Source organism: Ischnura elegans, chromosome X (genome assembly GCF_921293095.1).
Source record: "Ischnura elegans chromosome X, ioIscEleg1.1, whole genome shotgun sequence".
Classification (NCBI taxonomy): domain Eukaryota; kingdom Metazoa; phylum Arthropoda; class Insecta; order Odonata; family Coenagrionidae; genus Ischnura; species Ischnura elegans.
Genome location: NC_060259.1, coordinates 82,536,521 through 82,555,252, shown reverse-complemented (window position 1 = coordinate 82,555,252; position 18,732 = coordinate 82,536,521). Strand labels below are relative to the sequence as shown.

Below are 18,732 nucleotides of genomic sequence, written 5' to 3'. Positions count from 1 at the left end.
CATAAACTATCTATTGTCCTTCTTATTATTTCCTCACATAAAACTATCTTTTTTCTTCCTTATCTATCTTAATCACCCATTATTCTTTTTATCTATTCGCTTTCCGGCATCTCTCGTCATCAATTTCCATTCCGCATTTCATAGCAACAATGGTTGACTCAGTTCCTTTTCTAGGTATCAGTAAAACCCCAACTGCGAGTGCAGCGTGGGCATTGTCGCATTCTTTTTTAAGAAATTTTCCTTGCCCAGCGAGCGTCACCTGATAAGGGAGACGCGGAGTCGCAGATAGACAGCAGGCAATGACCAAGCCGATTGGTTGCACCTTAACGTGCCTCAAAGGCTTTGCGGATAGCAGTTCAAGGCTTACTGTCACAGAGTTCACTTCGCATCGTTGCGAGGCGGGCAATGGCGGGCACCGATACGAAACCTCGAAGGCGGGGAGCAGCGGCCAAACCAAAAACTACTCCGGTCGTCGCTGACATATTCAAGGGGAGAAAATGTTCCGGCTGCGGAGACAACTGCACCCAATACGTGTACGGCATGGCTGCGTGCAAGGATTGCGGCGCATTCCTGGAGCGCACCACCAAAGAACTCTTGACGTACAACTGCCATTTCCAAGGATGTTGCGATATCACTCCGAAGAGGAAAGACGCCTGCTCGTTCTGTCGTCTCGTCCGATGCTTTCGAGGTGAATTGTGGTTTACCCTATTCGCTGGATGGTGGTCACATCGTAAGGATAGCTTGGTTCAAACCTGGCTGACTAAAATGCTAGCGATCCACTCCGTGGTGACCAAAGGCCAGCGCTTTCAAGGTGGCCGTCCGATCGTTCTGAAGCCTCGACACAGGTCTGAAATGCAGTCGACTCCAGCCTCCGGTCGAGTCAGGGCCGGCTGGCTCAATCCGTCAACGTCTCGGGGCGAGCCTTCCATCGCCAACTTGGACACCTTGCCGTCCAAAAGGGGTTACACGGGTGTCTACGTGTACAAGCGGAGGGTCGTGGAGAACCCTAGCAAGAAGTACAAAAGATTAGGCATGCGTGGATGCCGGATGGTGTCCCCCTTCACGCTCTCCCCGAAAAGATTCTTCGATGACGACGAGCTTTCCGAGTGGTCCGACTCCGATGTGGACGTTGTGGGCGTGGATGACACCGACACCCTGACGGCAGCTGCAAGGATGCAGCCGGAGAGTGGTGAGTTGCTCGCCTCCCCTTATCATTTACACTGATTCTTGTAGATCTTGATGATAGATGATCATGCATAGTAATTTTCCATTTCTTTGTCGTTAATTACTACAAGATTCCTGATGTAAGTTTTCGCGGCGTTCAGGTTCGCAGTGGGATATTTCCGTGTTCCTTACCACTTACGTTAATTAATTGTAATTAACGTACATAATAATTATAATTAAATTAATATTGCGTTAATTACAATTAATTAACGTAATATTAATTTAATTTTATATCATTAAATTTTATTTTACTTTAATATTAATAATTAATTACGTTAATATATATCCGATTCCCGGTTCAGGTGGAATTTTTCCATGTGTTTTCGTCCTTCATTCCATCTCCACGCCACTCTGTGTCATCGTCCTGTATTTATGTATCTGTCTCTTTGTTAAAAATGAGCAAAAATTGGTCTCGATAGGCGATGGAAACTCTCAACTAGGAAATCCGTAATAATGAGTTGATGTTTAATAAGAAGGAAGCGATATTTAGAATCGCAATGCAAGGAGGGATATTTTGGAAAAAAATATAAGGATTTAGTTAAAGTATCGAGGCCGAATTCTACAGGTTAGCTTTGTGGAGGGCATGCAATCCGAGCGAGCGAGCAGCTGGAGAAAGGACTAATATGAAATGACGATTATACCTGTGAAACGCTATAGCTGCCCTTTTCGATCACTATGGTTATAGGATTCGGACCTTCTTTTAGCAACTACTAGATTAGGAGAGAAAAAAATGTGTTTTCAATGCACGTTTACAGCAATATTCATAACATCTTCTCAGCTACAATGTCCATCATTTATTAATAACGTTTTCCTCGCGGGAATAAACTGCCTCACGTTTGTATCCTGACGTTAGTATCCTGGCGTTTTATTCTACCCTCAACCTTGCCGATAAGGGACATGAAAACATCCTCACTTATCGTCAATTAATATCGATGATATACGGGAACATCGGCAACCAACTCCTTCTCCAACATGTTAAGTACGCTTACACCAACGCTTTCATACCCCCTTTCCAGCCAAGGCCTAGTTCAGCATTCCTTCTGTTTTCTTTTTTTCGCCTCTTTAATGTTCAAGAGGCCTGTACAGACAATTTCGACTGCTAAAAAAGACAGAATCCTTTACTTCTACAAGCCTCCAAATTTGTTTACATAAATATCGTCTTTCGTTTGTTTTTGGTCCAAATGAGATGCATCGTGGGACACCCCCGTCCTGTTGCTCACAAATTTGACCGTGAGATACCTGCTTAAAACAGGGGAGAGCGGCGACAAACTTATCTTTATCACCCCTGACAAAACTCCTAGTTCCGGCCCTGCTGGGATGCAATACCTCGCATTAATAGTGCATTCGATCGACGCGCCGTTAGAAATTTATTCATGCAGACTTCGATTAAATGGCCATTTATATATTGAATGTATATAACGAAATGGATTTATACCTATTGGATCCAACCTTATATCTTTTATATTTATATATTAGAACGCGTGCAAAGAAGAGCTGCCAGGTACGTGTAAGGTCGTTACAATAGTCTTGTTAGAGTAACTGACCTCTTGGATAAACTCGGATGGGAATCTCTGTCAGACCGTAGATTGAAAGATAGACTAAACCCTTTAGATAAACCAAGAACAGTGTCTTTTCTAGTGAAGCTAGCCATATCTTACGGGCGCCAACATACTACGGATGATCAGATCATATAAGTAAATAAAATAAAAGAGATAGACTGTAGAACAGACGGATTCAGAATGTCTTTTTTCCCACGATCAATTACGGGTTATAACGGCAGCGATAAAACTTATACACAGATTAGATGACTTGTAGTGTAGCCTACTAACCTATGCAAAACTAAATGCATGTTTCTTAATTTTATTATTATTTCTAACAGCATATTCTAGTATAATTTGTTAGCATGCGTGACGTTTTTTGTACTGCGTGGAGTGCATGAAGGAGTCCAATTGCATGCTGCATGCTGGTGATTGATCACCTCGTTTCAAACACCTAAGAGGTGGCTCGCAGGGTATTATGTAGATGTAGATGAAGATATTTTCTTATTCCTTGATTTAGTAGTCACAACATAGATTATTCATTTCTCAACCAAATTGGTCTCGCTTAACGGGTAATTTTCCACGCATTTACGCCAAATATTATCTACCTCTGGTCGCTCATCAGTTCATCATTCTAATAACTACGAGGATCTTTCTAATCACTCCGGGGGACAGCTTCAAAACCCCCTCACAGGAGAAATTGCATGCCCTTCGGGCCCCGGGTGCAAAGATTATGCGGTAAGGGTTTCCAACTAACCGCGCATACCTCCAACATTTGATTTATTTGTCGTCTTCTTATTATCACTTGCTTATCTCTCGCTCATACATCAATTTTTCTTCTCCTCTTCATCTCGAAAGCGAAGGCGTAGCCATATATCTCCTACTTCAGTAACGCAGCATTTCCTCTCGGGGGAGATAAACATGCTGACTCGAAAGAAGAACAGTAGACTGGGCGGTTCCATACAACGGGAGCGTACTATCTTATCACCCACTGTATATTTGTTCAGCGCATAACACATCATGCAAGGTCAGGTATCGTTTCCATTCCTCTCTATCACGATGCAAGGAGGGGGATTATGGCCCAACTATAGCTGAATCCTTGAGGAAGCTGGCAAGAGGATTATATTTTGGCGCACCATTTTACGGCCAAGGCGTAACCCGGTATATTCTGCACGAGAGTACTCTCTCGACCCAAGTTAGTAGGGGTCAAATTTTCTCTTAACCCGGTAACGCCTGAATTAAAAATTTCATCCCAACTTTTTCGTAATATTCAATTTTAAAATCTGATTGATTAGATGCAACTTTTAGCACTAACAGTCTTGAAGATTCAGCCTTGTACAATGTGGTACCGCTACGCCCTTAAGGGGACCAAAATCGAAATGAAATAGGCGTTAGTAATTTCATATTTTAATGCCAGAAACGTTTAAAAAATTCTATTTTGCACAATAAATTATCAAAATTACTCAAATATGTCGAATCTTGCTTAAAAAAGGAAACTTTTCTATAAAACGTAATTATGAATATGCTTATTAGTTTAAAACTCTCAAAATCCCGAACAAATTACAATAAATAACAAAAAAAGTTCGTTTAGTATTGCACTACCAGCTGGTACCATATGGTACCTCTAGGCGTTAACGGGTTAATTATTTCCTGCACCTCATTATCATCATCACTGGTCAATAATTCTAAGATTGGTTTCACGCAGCTTTCCACTCAATTCTTCTGTCAGATAATCGATTCGAGCTTCATATTTCTTTTCTTGCATATATATTTAATTACGAGATCTTCCTTTTATCCAAGCATTTACCCTTAACCAGTGACGTACAATTCTTGTTACACTATCAGTGACGTGCGGTCTGGGCGACCGCAGTAAAAAAATCGTAAAACGTTGCAAAGTCATTTTTATTGTTTAGTTTAATGTTTCTTTGACTTCTCAGCTATTATAAAACTTATATTTAATATTATGCATTTCAAATACGGACCAACTTTTTCAGTGAAAATGGTTATTTGAAACAGGATCAACAAACTGACATCAAAACACTTGAGTTATTATTTTTACTATAGTACTTTTTTTAATTAACTACTTAATTACCCACGGTAAACAACTAAAAATGCTTCCTTGCAAATTTATAATATAATCATTATTCTTGAAAAATCACTAGGAATTGTTTTTAAACTTTTCAGAAATAAATAGTAAGAACGTGAAATTTTAAGAGTGCCATGTCCTTATTACACAAATTATGACGCTCACGATTATAATTAATATTTTTAAATAGCAATTTTGAAAATATTCATAATTTTAGAAACGCAGCGGTCTCTCAGACCGCACGTCACTGGTTAAGGGTTAAAGTAAAGTAAAGTAAAGTCATTCGGAAGATCCCCTGAGGATGATCAGCAAGTCGCGGATCGAAACGTCGGGAGACATGGACGACATCAACCGGTGGAAAACCCGAGGAACTTTTCTGTAAAGTAAAGTCTTTAGCCCTGGAATTGTAGAAGAGCAAGTCCTTTCTTCGAATCACCAAAACAAAGGAATCTTCCTTAGGGTCCTTCACACTCGTCATCCCTTCTGGCTGCTTTCTTCACGGAACCCTTTTGTTTATAAGTGACGTATATCAAAATTTGACTGTGATAGTTTTGAAGTCTCGAATTTTATAAGCTACTTGTTGCACTTAGCATGGTTACAACGTCTTAATTTCGACAACGCATGGTTTCACTGCCGACTTCAACTTACAAGAAGCGAAATAATAAAGTAATATTACTGTGTTGTTAACAAACCGTACCCGACCGTTTTCCCGAATCGTTTTTTCCGACGACCTCTTTCCCGAAAGAATTTTTTCCCGAATCGTAACGCGTCCTCTTTCCCGAAAGCTTTTTTCCCGAAACCCTTTTCTCCGAAACGTTTTTTACCGAACACCTTATTTCCCGATTGTATAAAAATGAGTTCATATTTTTCGTAACCAAATATATTCATACACAAGATACATCATTTTTTTAGAAAATTATATTGTGCGCGATAGCTCTAAGAAATTCAAGAAAATTCCTATCGTTCTTGTAATCAAGGCAATCTCTGTGTCAGCTTGATCTTTCTGCAGCTCTTTTACAGCTGAGTATAAATCCGGGTGGTTTTTCCCGACTAGTAACCTAAAGCGGTTATTCCAACCTTCAGATGCATTATTTGTTGTTGCATAACCTGCTTTTGTAGCTTCATGTTGATTCCATAGACTAGGAGGATATCGAGGAGGAACAGCGCGTCGTCTGCCAACAGCTTTTACATGAATCCTTTTTCAGCCAGTTCATAAGAATTTGAACTTAGTATTATGTTCTCAAGGGTACCAGAATTTTCTCCTGTCAATAATAAACAATAACAGTGCCATGGAAACACATTCATAGTAATGGAATCATCGAACAAAAGTTTCGAAAAAAAAGACGTTCGGTATAATTGACTTCGGGAAAAAGGTTATTAGGGAAAAATGGATTCGGAAAAAAAATTCGGGAAAAAGGTCGTCGGAAAAAACGATTCGGGAAAAAGGTAGGGAATCTAACAAACCACCGTTTCTCATGGGGGAGCAAGGTTTCCTTCGCAAGTATAGTGAGACCTTCGGAGCGATATGGGCCGACGAGGGGTGGGTGGTGGCGCCACACACCCCCTCCCCCCACCCGCCACAATATTACACTCCCCCTCTATAATCGTGGGTGATTCCGCGGAAAAGACACTACGCTACCGCACCACGCGATCGCCCCATTCCCATCCCCTCTCCGGCCATATCTCGACAGGCATGCCCTCGCGCCTGCCAAGTGTGTAGGTACATGCTTTTCAACGCCACGGTGCCTTAGCACGTTGAGTGCTAATGACAAAATATCACTGTCCAGTGAAACTTCGTAGAACTGCGGGAAACGTAATTTTACGTCTTTTTGTATTTGTTCGTATTTTACATAGCCGCCGTAATAGAATTGTCCTTTACACGAGTTGGTGCATACAAATATACCAAATGGTATTGTGATTAACAAAGAGTGACATACTGGTGTATGCCGCGTGTCGTAATGGAGATTGCCCCGGCGTTTCGAAACCGACTGCCGGTCACTTCCTCCAGGGAATTATGCTGGGATTTGGTTTTTACTGCCTTTTTTATATTTCAGGTGGGAGGGGTGGGCGGAGGGTGTGAGGAGTGAGGACTGGAGGGGGAAGATAACGTAATGCTACGGATGACTAGGTTCCAAGTACTGCTGAGTCATAATCCGTTATCTCTGTTATAGTTGTTCTTGTTCTTCTTTATTTCTATGGCCTCGCGGGTGAGTCGGGATTTAAAATTTTTTACCCTCACGATGGCACTTGATTTTTCGAAGTCGATCGCATGTCCGGTGGCTTCGTAGATGTTATAGTCTTAGATATGGCAGTTTTTATTTCAACTTTCTATGAGCTGCAGTAAAGGTACCAAAAGTTTCTCAAGTATAGAAAAAATTTCCCGCAGTGGAGTAAGGGATTGGATATTAAGGGCTAGATTACTACTAGTGTTAAGGTAGAGCCTGCGCTTCGAAGTACTTCTTTCATTGGAGAGATAAAATCGACAGCAACAAGAGAAAATGGCTCCATATCACTGAAAATTTTAAAAGTAATTTTCAATCAATCAACATAGCCGTACAGTATATATTCGTACAGTACACAAGTCGAATTCAAAATTAAATAATCCTGTGATATGAAAAATGGCTTTTATATTGACGCCATGTCTCGGAGGAGATTACAAATTTTCTTTGGAACGGCCGCAAAATTCACAATTATAAAATTAGGGATAAATTAAAACAATAGAACTAATGAGCGCTTTTACTATTTTATTGTAAACGTTATTTAAAAAATGTTATGCTCAAAATTGCTTTCCAATCATTATTTTTCCAAATTGCCTGTAATATCACCTGAAAAATATTGTATCCGTTGACTATTTAATCGCCATAAAGTCGTTTTGAGGTATCGTTGCTAACGGCTTCCGGGTGCAGCTGCGTGTTGCGCTTTGTCGTGCAAGCTTTCGCGACCGTTACAGGGCGCATCATCAGGCGATCGCTTTGAGGTAGTTTTTCGAGGAATATCTTAAGAAATAAAATGTCGAAGTGAGGAACGACTGTATTCCGTCATAAGAGAAATGTAATTTGAGGCCGAATATTACGATTTCTAAATCCTCGTGTGAGCGCTGAATGGCCGATGACCCCAATTATTTAACAAATCGATTAAGGTAAATTTTCTCTGCAACATGCGAAAATATTAGGGCATATTTTTCACACAAATATTACAAAAATGGATCCTCAAGTAAGCCTCTGAAATCTGTTATCAACCACCGCTCATTTAAAGGAGTTTAAAAAAGTCGCTACTCGCGCCGCTGACGGAAAAAGTGATTGGAAATTCACGGGAAAATAAGGAATGTTTAGGGGTGTTCACCGAAATTTATATATATGATGATGTGATCTATCAAATTCATAAGTTTTCAATACTATTTACCAGTGATTATATTGCAAACATTATAATGCAAAATATCGAAAAAAAAGTGGATCGCATTGCACTCATCAACGCGGACATTTTTGAAAACCGATTAAAATGCAATTGAAGTGGCAACAGAAATCAGCCTTTTACTACTGGGTATAATTGGGCCTTCTCTCTGCGGTCCCCTTGGGAAATGACTCATTGGCAGTCGACCCATAATGGCTGTGTATTGGACAAGGCTTTTGCCGGGGTCTTATAACATTACTCGGGATTCAATTGAAACTGATGCTACATCAACCGGCATACAATGCTGGCAATGAAAGTAATTTAATTGATTTGAAATGAAATTAAAATTTCGAAAATAAAAGCAGCTAGGCCCAACGAGAAGTGCATCGTTGTGTTGTGTGCTCGCAGAGGAACGCGATCAGGAGTCGATTAAGAACCGTAATTTCAAATTTCCCAGATTTATTTTTTTACACAGGGTGGTGAGATGTGTGATAGGTATCTGACATGGCTTTCGATAAGATAATGTTATATAAGCTGTAGAACTCCAGCAGGAAACGAGTTCATCTTCCATCGCTTCCCAAATAACAGTTCCCAATTACCTCACCGTTCCAGTTAAAGTTACTCTCGACTTTTTGAATTTATGTAAAGTGGTATAATATACAATGTGGATTCAAAAAGTGGCTGTTGATGTTCTGTTGGTGCAAGAGCTGGATAGACTGCGTGAAAGTAAAATATTTTTAATGGTTCAGTAGGCTTTTGTTCGACTCTCAAGCAAACCTCCAACTGGAAAGAAGTGAATCTTCCTCTTTTCCGCCCGCTTCTCGAAGTTTCACGCGCTCGCTTCCTCAATCAAATTTAAGTAAAATAATAATGGAACATTAAATTAATTTATATCTGAGTACTTGTGAACTAAGTCCGTGAGGATAGCGGTATTACAACGAATTGCGCTAGAGAAAGAATTGTGGTCCAAGGGGCAATTTCCTTGGGTACGCAGAGCATAAAAACTGTTTAAATTTTTATCGAGAGCTAAAATGATAATGATACGCATTTCAACAAAAAATTCGTGGAACTTGGTTAATAGCTTTGTAAATGGCTTTAAATTTTGTAAGGGATATTTGAAATCTTCTTCATTTTTGCTGATGCACTGCTGAATTAGGATTATTCGTCCTGTAACCCAAGAAATACATTGAAGTTGCGTTTGTGTTCCCATGATAAAACTTTTATCAATATAGAAAACTTTTGCATGTTAGTAAACGCGGAAATAAACGAGCGTAATGCTCTTCTATTTGACAATTGGACAGACCTCGAGTCTTAAAACCGAAGTAGAAGATTTGGCGGACGGATGAATATGATTAACTACCAACAGTCCAGCTTCAATGTCAATTAAAAATACAGTTTTAATAATTGAGGTAGGATCCATAAATATTACTAAAATTAGAAAAGCTGACCCGTAATCCACACGACGTAATTTTTTTAGCCTTGATACTCAGGTCTTCTTTGTGGAAATTAAACGCCATCATTTTTTTATGCATAATTACGCTGTTTTTCAATATTTCAAATTGGGCAACAAGTGGACAATGATAAGCGTATTCGAAAATCAACCTCAAAATGGTTCAAATGAGTAATCATATAGTGACCCTCACATAGAGATCTCTTCCGCATCGTGACTATTTCCTTCGTGATTCTAAAGCTCAGTCTTCAATGAGGTATGCTATCGCTTTTTATCATAAATGACACTATTTGCACGAATGCCTTACCGTATTCGTTGTCAAACGTCTTTCGTTACAACGATAATATTTGGTACCAAAATTTCTTACATGCCGAGTTAACAAGGACATTTTTTTAAGAATTATAAAAAACAAATGTTATGGTAGCTAATGGGGAAATAAAAAATAATGATATCTATTCATATTTTCAGATACTGAGGATGTGCTGCAAAACGACGAACTGAGTGACCTTGCTGAAGTTACTCAGGTAAGAAAGTTACATAAATAACACGGGTATACAGTACTAGCATACGCACTGAAGCATTGACTGAGTTTTTTTTACATTGAGACACAGAGTAACATGAATGCGAGGATATCAGGCATATTTTTAAATCTTAAACCATTAGTTAGAAATGGAGCAATGAGATTTCCTAAACACGAGAGATGAATTTTTAAACCGCACTACCAGGTAAAATTTCACCATATAGTATTTAAATAAATGAATAAATACATGAAATCGCGTTGAAATAAATTTTGGCCAAATGAAGCTTGAAATGATATCAAAGCTTGAATTTAACAGACAAAATCGCCTAGAAATTGGATTCCAGTTTTGGATTTCTCTAAATTAAGAGGTTTTACCTGTGCGGTAAATTCACTACACTTGACAACCAGCATTAAATAAACACAGACTGGCATATTATTTTGCTTACAGCGGACAATGGCCGATATTGCGAACACGTTTGATAGCCACTTCACGGGAATACCAAAAATATTCATGGCCGAAGCGTTACATTTTGCAGAGCAAGATGTCTCCGTGAATTACATAGCTAATTGTTCTAATTGTTAGCATAATTTATTTCATTCAAGTGTAGACTTGTCATTTTGTTTATTAACATGGTGTAGTAAATTTGTCACTTAAGCTCGGGAATATAGCGGGTTATTAATTGTCAAAATTCCACTGCTATTTTCCAGTCAATTCAGAAAAGGAAAAACAACAAGCAAATTCAGAAATCTGCCAAATAAATTATTAAAAATGGTTCACAGTGCATGAAATAAAAAGAAATACTTAGGCGCCACCTTTATATATATAAGCAAATCAATTAGTACAGTTTGTTTAAAAACGGGAATATTGTGTGAAAACAAGGAATGAAAAAATCAAAAATTTGGGAGCAAGTATAAAAAGATTTAAAGCAAAGATAATGAGGATCTAAAATTAAAAATAATAATTTATAAAAACGAGGTTATAACTTACGGTATACTTTTCAATGAAGAAATTAGAAGTTGTATGTTTGGATACATATAAGTTGTGAAGATGCTGAGATGAACACCCCCTAATCAGTGACTGATTACTGAACACTTTCAAAGAACTAGATTTTCATGAGTAATTCAGTAAAACTGTCCATAAGAAATAAAAATATCATAAAAATACTTCTATATTTAGAAATTTTCGCATGATTTTTTTCAATAAACGCGATGTAAATAATCACACAGACAATCAGATAGAATTTTTAAATAAATAAAAAATAAAACCCATTTGTACTAGGGAGAACCAGGCCTGTGAGACAATAACTATGCATAACTTTTTTTACAATTCCAGATTCAATACATTAATAAAAGAAAAGAAAAATAATACAAATCCAAAGAAATGCACCCTCTTTAAGTGCTGGAGCTGTCTACAATAAAGTGAAGACAATGATATTTCATAACCTGCTAAGTCTGTTTGTCTGGTACTTGCTGCACTCGGGAATGTGTGCAGTTGCCACGCCACATTAACCACTTAGGTTGATAAGTTGTAAATCGAAGGATTTTAGTCGATTTTGCGAAACTTTTCCACTCTCAATATAACAGAGAATGAAATGGGATTTTTGCATTTTAATTATTCATTTGATAGTGCCAGACTTGAAAATGGCATGGAGTATTGACATTAGTTGGCTAAAAGCCATGCTCTAAAAAGTGGAAAAGTATCACTGAATCCATGCGTGTGTAGTAATATAAATTTACTAGCTTTTGACAGAAGATCTTAAACTTTTTTTTCAAGAAAACACCACAGCCGGCTGGTAGCCCATCTGCAGCTGATGGAGATACGGATGATCCACCGCAGCCTGAGGTATAAGCAAGTAGGGTACTAACACACTGAATTTTGGGAATAAAAAGTAATTTTCGCATGTCAATATGGCTACAATATGCATAACTCCAAGAAAAAAACTTAAAAACAAGGACAATATGCATGCAGTACTAAGCAAAAAGAATTCTAATAATTATGAATAGATATTTCATGTTTAAGGAGATGTTAAGTGACTTCTTCAAATCAATTCAACTATACCTCGCAGGGATAACGAAAGCTCTCGTTTATGAACCAATGTGTGACGTAATTAACACGAAGAGGTGAATGAGTCATTATGCCTCAATGGTGAATTTCATCAGAGTATTTTCATAATGCCCAAATTAAAAAAAAATAATTTAAAATGCCTGTTTGAATTCTAAAATATTTCAAACTGCTACTCGTATTCGTTACCTTAAAGAGGCTTTTCATTTTTCTGTTGTTGCTTTTAATTTGATATCAAAGCAAAATTCACTTAGCTTCACTCGATTACTTGTGGCGGGTGATACATTTACCATGTAAAGCATAGCTCACGGGGAACATTCAGAAGAAAATTCGTTCCCATAATCATATGGATTTAAAATGAATGCGCTTCAATTGTACTAACCATTGATAATTATAAATGTATTAGAGGATTAAAATGTAACGATTATTATTTTCAAGAGTCGAATCCATTAAAGAAAAGAATCGTCATTGTTAAAAGTGGTAACTCAGGAGTCGGTAAAACAAAAAAGTATTGTCATTAATGGTTTTAAAATACCCATTTGGATTCAACAGTATTTCAAACTGTTAAATGTCCCCTTGAAGAGGCTTTTCATTTTTAATGCTAAATGATGAAATCGCTGTTAATTTGATATCAAAGCAAAATTCTGTCAGCTTTATTTGATTGCTTTTGGCAGGTGCTTATGCATTTGCCACAGCTCAAATCTCAAACAATGCTTGTTGAAAGGCAATGCAATGAAAGGCAAAGTTTGTTGCAGCAGCAGATAATTTGTGGAACTCTATCGTCGCAGGAAAGTAATTTAACTAACCCAAATTGCATTCTATGCATGAATAATTTTTTCCAGTGAAATTGTTGACTTTGGGCTACACAAAAATATATTGAAGGGAATTTGCAAAATGTCATCCCTTTTCTTTGAAAAGTTATCTTCTTCAATTTCTCAACAAATATTATTATCAATTATATCAATTTTTTCCAGTGAACATGTTAACTGTTGATTAAACTAAAATATACAAAATGCGAGAATAGGATTAACTAATAGAATGGAAAGGAGTGGTCCATATTGTGAATTTGAGGGGGAAATCCATAACAGAAGGGGACAAAGTTTGAGTAAATCATATATGCTTCAATGCTTCGACCTTTGTTTAGCCCGTTTATTACTATAATACAGAAATAATGAATAGTGCCAATAATAATACATGATGTCTTGTACTGATTCATCAGAAGACGAGTCCGGCGTTAGCCCGAAGATTAGCGGTGTGAGTTTTTCTTTGATTGTTTATGCGTGTTGTATCCCACTCTGTCCCTGAGTTCTACTGCAGAATAGCTGCTTTCTACAATTCAACTGTAATAATAACTTTGTAAAAGGGACGAGTTTGTGCATCCCCAAAATAAAATACTCCCAGGGCGGAGTGGTCCATGGCAAGGAACTGGACTGACTCTATTACGAGAACTCCAAAAGGCCGTGAATCGTGCGTGAGTTTTACTCCCGTCCGTCGGAACTAACTTCCGGGTTTGACGCACCGGGAATGTGATTGTGTTCACTTTCAAATGCAGAGTAAGGGACTCCAAAGTAAAGGGTGGGTCCCGGGCTGGAAACTTTGGGGGTAAGGCAGGGGAGATTATTAACTTCCAGACTGCTGTTGAAGGTGTGCTTGTGCCAATGCGATATACTAACTCGAGACTAATCCGAAGTAAGCCAATTCGATTCCTAAATAAGATAATTAAAATATAGGGTGGATGAAAATTGTGTCACACAATTTTAACCCGGGATAGCTGAGGCCATTGCGAACCAAAATTTCCAATGCTATATCGGTTGAAAAACGCATCAATTTTTAACTACAGAGACTATGTGTCATGCGCTCCGATTGGCCACGAGTTTTCCCTGTTGCCGGACGCTTTGGACAACCCATGACCTTCAATGACCTCAAGCTGACCACTGAGCTATCGAGCTGCCTTTGATACATCGCGATCTCTGGCCGGCAAAGCATTCGACGTTATGGTCTAAAATACACTACATATCGCTGGGTGATTTACAAGCATCAGGGATAGATGGTGATCCCATGGCCACTCCACCGGCTTGCTCGTAGAATTCTCCGTCATATTTGAAATATGTAGTTGTTAATGCGTGATGAAAAAGTTTCACCGTGTCACTTTCAAACTTGGATTCCAGCAGACCCGTGGACGTATCCCGTGGAGGCACTCGGGTAAATAGAGCCACTACGTCAAGGCTTATCATTATGTCGTCTTCTCCAAGTTGGATATCTGTAAGAGTCTTCACGAACTCTGATGACTTCTCAAATGCTCCATGCAAACTTATTAAGGATACCTTATTAAAAATGTCAATGAAGGGAACATAATGATAAAGCTGAATCACTCGTGGGAGAAGATTAGTGGCTTCTGGGTTGTTCTCCGCGTAGATTTATCTTCGTTTCGACAGTTTCTCAAGCGTTGCAGCAGGCGTCCTCAGGCTAGAATTAAAAAAAAACTTCGAACCCGAAAACGCCTATTTCAGCGTCGGAGAAACTATCGTCACGAAAATGATTCGACGCGGGGAAAAACCCGTAATACTGGTTGCGCCTTCTGTACCACTCCGTGGAAGCCTCCATCAGCATTCGAGCTCATTAGTGACCACGCCCACTTTTTAAAATAATATTCGGGACTGCAGTGGCGTAACAAGGCACATGCTTTGGGGGGGGGGGGATGAGAGGGGATGGGGCCTCCCCCACCCCGTTTGGGAAAATTTTGTAAAAATGACATGCCTGCAAATACATTTCACATAATTTTGGCGCTAAATATTTGGGTGTTATTAAAAGGTTAAGTTAAAATTTACTATAAGTACAAACTAGACAATAGTTTTGAATATTATTTTTATTTCTCTGAGGCTTTTGGGGGTATCTATCCCCCTAATCCCCCCCCCCCCATACTTAAGCCACTGCGAGACTGCTTGATCCAGGTCACGGCGCCGAAAAATAACTCATCCCCATCCAAAAGCCTTTTAAAGGCCTGGTTACACGGTACATTAACACGTACAAGTTAATGTACGTTTGCGTGAATGATTTTGGTGGACCGAAACGGAACATGTACGAATGCATGAAACAAATTAGAACAGGTTCTATTTTCCGTTCATGCATTCGCACAAGTTGGGTGGTTACACGGTACATTTTCGTGTTCATTCACGCGTTCATACATTTAGACATTAACCCGTAGGTGTTAATATATCGTGTAACCAGGCCTTAAAGGGTGGTACATAACTTTAACTCATAAAATAATCGAGTGCTATTGGTCTGAAGTATGTCAATATTTAATAGTGGTCATGTAATGCAATCAACTAATGTTTTCTTTACTCTCCTTTCGTCAACCCAGGAAGAACGGAATATAACTATGATTGCTGATGATATTCAACAGGACGATGAGGTAAGCCAATCTGAATATTTAATAAAACATTAAGCAAAAATTAGTAAGCATGCTAAATATTACTTCGCGTTTGTTTCCACGGTTAAAACTTATTATTAAGCCTTTAAATTACGAAAGTGATCAACCATATCCTCTAACCTATTAATAAATAGGACATGAAACCCAAGTTGGCATCATAAATCCGATGGAGTTTTTCTCCTTAGCGTGCATATTTACTTGTAATATCTCGCTTCATATCAACGCAATCCTAGTGCCATGCATTTGATGCTCTGGATTTGCAATTTAATAGCGGAGTTACCTCTATATTTTCTAGGGACGATCTTGAAATTTCAAAACACATCAGGAAACATATAGCATGTCTCACAGATGATTATCAGTAAAGATAGTGTCAGGAATCGCATGTGTTAGTTAAAGAGATTTGTTTTAAATGTGAAATAAAAATAAAATTGCTGAATAGTGGAAAATTTGTAGAAGATTAATTTTAGAGCAATTGCTTCACACAAAAAATTTCCAGAGTGAAACATGGTACATGCATTTCAGTCGAAATGTACAGCAGCAAATTAACTTAGCAGAAATAAAGAGTTCCCGATTAAACTGATGAGTAAATTATTTTTTCATTTATCATCTTGGAGTTGATTGTTGACATCCTCAGGAAGTTCTCGTCTTCAAACTTTTTTAAAATCATTTTGTTCTTCGATTTCGCGTGCAAACCCGTCTCCGACTTCAATCAGACATAAAATTCATTTACAATGCCCTCAACTCCCACTCCAGCAGCCCTGATATTGCTTCCTTATTCAACACTAGAGTACCTTCTGGCCACACCCGTTCTACCTTTTTACTCCACATGCCTATACCCAGGCTATCGGGATCGGGTGTGTATGGTGGCTAGAGTGTTGGCTTCCCACCCGGAGGGCTCTGATTCAAATCCCGGCAGTGGCAGAGAATTTTCAGAGACTGCTCGATCCCTGCTTCAGTGTTGTGTGGAGGGCATTTCAAGCGCAACACTACATCCGTCGGATGGGACGTTAAGCCGTGGTCCCCTTGGCGCCGTTCGTCAAGAGTAGGCTTATGCCGACGCCGGGTTTCTCTCCACCCTTCCTCCCATACCCTTTCCTCATGGTGCAAATGGCCTCAGCTCTCGGCTACCTCCTCCAAATACCATACCATACCCAGACTATCTGTAATTAAGCGCTCTCCATTCCGCAGGCTTTCTTTTCTGATAAATTCTCTCCCGGCTGATACTAATCCGTTTTCTTTGTCATTTAAAAATTTTACTCACCAGGCATCAACATATTTAATGCATAATTGATTATATAACTGGATGAAACTGTGATTGTAGCCACGATAATCGGTTCGTTGTCTCGTATTTTTGTTTGCTTTAAAATTTAAAATAATGATCAATTAATTTAATTTTTATTTCTTAAAGTGCACTATATATTGACAGTCTCACTGTATGTGTTCCATTTTATTAAAATACAATAAAATGGTCATTATATTACATGCAATTTCATATTTCGATTCTGTAGGAGGAGGAAGTTCCAGTGCTGCCCTACAAGGGAGGGGTATCTTATGAGGATGATGCGATGGACGTGAGGGATCAAGCGATTGTGGTAAGTCATTGAGAGGACAGCATTGGAATTCTCTTTACAGTAGAAGCGCCGTCTTCTCCTCGTCTAAAAGCGCTGGCAGGGGTCATTTTGACCTGTAGGTATGTTTTTTACTCTAGTTGTGTAAATAATTTCAATCGTATATTGTACTTTGAATCACGATTATTTTATTCTTAAGTCGAATTTACAATATTTTCAAATAATAATTAAATTTTTTATACAATTCAGTTTTTCAACTTGAAGACAAACTTTTGTAGGTAAACCATGAGGTAGTATATGCAATAATTCTGTGAAGTAACTGCATAGCAAGAATAAATTAGTTTGCATGGAAACATGCAGAAAATCAGTTGTAAATTCAATGTGTTAATATGACTGCTACTCATAATACTTTAAAACATCCGATTTTAAAGGAAAAATATAATAAGCAAAGCATTAATAATACCGGTCAAAATGACCGCTCTCGCGTATTAAGGTATATGAGAAAATATTTCATAATTCAAGCAGCCGATAATAAAAATTTTAGTCCGGGGTCAGAGTACAAAAATTCATTATGAGTCACGGAGTGTCAATAATTTAAAAGTATCATGAAAGAGACCATTTGAAATTTAAAAATGGTAAAAATGACCGCTCCGGCGCTTATAGTGTTAAGTAACTATTGTATGTACAGTTGGCTTAGCGTAGTGGTTTGCGCAGTGGCCCGGAAGTCCACAAGTTCCGTGGTTCCATTGCCGGTTCAGAGGATTTTTTTCTCATGACCAGGCCCGTTGGTTGGGCCGCCAGGACACCGGGACATACCATGGTGCGCCCTTCAGCTTGGATATCTGTGACTGACAAATTTCACTGTCAGAATGAGAACACTAAGCAGTTACCTTGATTTCAACGTCTCATTTAACAGCATAATAAATACCGTCTTGAGTAAACAAAATAATAATTTAAATTAATATAATTCAATCTTGTAAGAGTCAATACAATTTCAGGAGGGTAAGGATTAAAATTACAAAATTTATTTACTATATTCCACACCCCCAGAACACCCGTTAGTCCTTCGCCAGCACAGTGCTGGCGCCCTCTGACCACGGCCGTCCACCACCCTAAGAAGGGGTCCAGCAAGGGCTTGCTCATTGTAATTCATGTATAAACTATTCAGGAGTAAATTTCTCATTATTTATCTCAATCGATTCTTCCTGGAATGAAATATTACTTGGCCTTACAAAGGCTGCATCAGTGATCAACCTTATACGGTTTCCAAAACATATTATTCCTACATACTTACGAATGGATGGAATTACATTTCATGTATTTATGGGAAACTTTTAAGGTGATAAATGAAAAATCTTGATATAAATCGTTCGGATAATCATATCCTGGTTATCGTGAAAAATCATTCCAATTGATTGATTACCGAAGTCAACTCGTGTATGCAATGGGGTAAAAGGTCATGGC

The 18,732-nt window shown here is 38.5% G+C and overlaps 1 protein-coding gene across 1 annotated transcript; it reads left to right on the top strand.

The window, feature by feature from the left end:
• Positions 1-382: 382 nt before the first annotated feature.
• On the top strand, positions 383-18,120 carry LOC124171193. Its single transcript, XM_046550332.1, has 6 exons — positions 383-1,189; positions 10,157-10,212; positions 11,983-12,051; positions 15,632-15,682; positions 17,209-17,292; positions 18,049-18,120. The coding sequence occupies exons 1-6, from the start codon at positions 406-408 to the stop codon at positions 18,118-18,120; spliced, it is 1,116 nt and encodes a 371-aa protein (XP_046406288.1). The 5' UTR covers positions 383-405.
• The last annotated feature ends 612 nt before the right edge of the window (positions 18,121-18,732 follow it).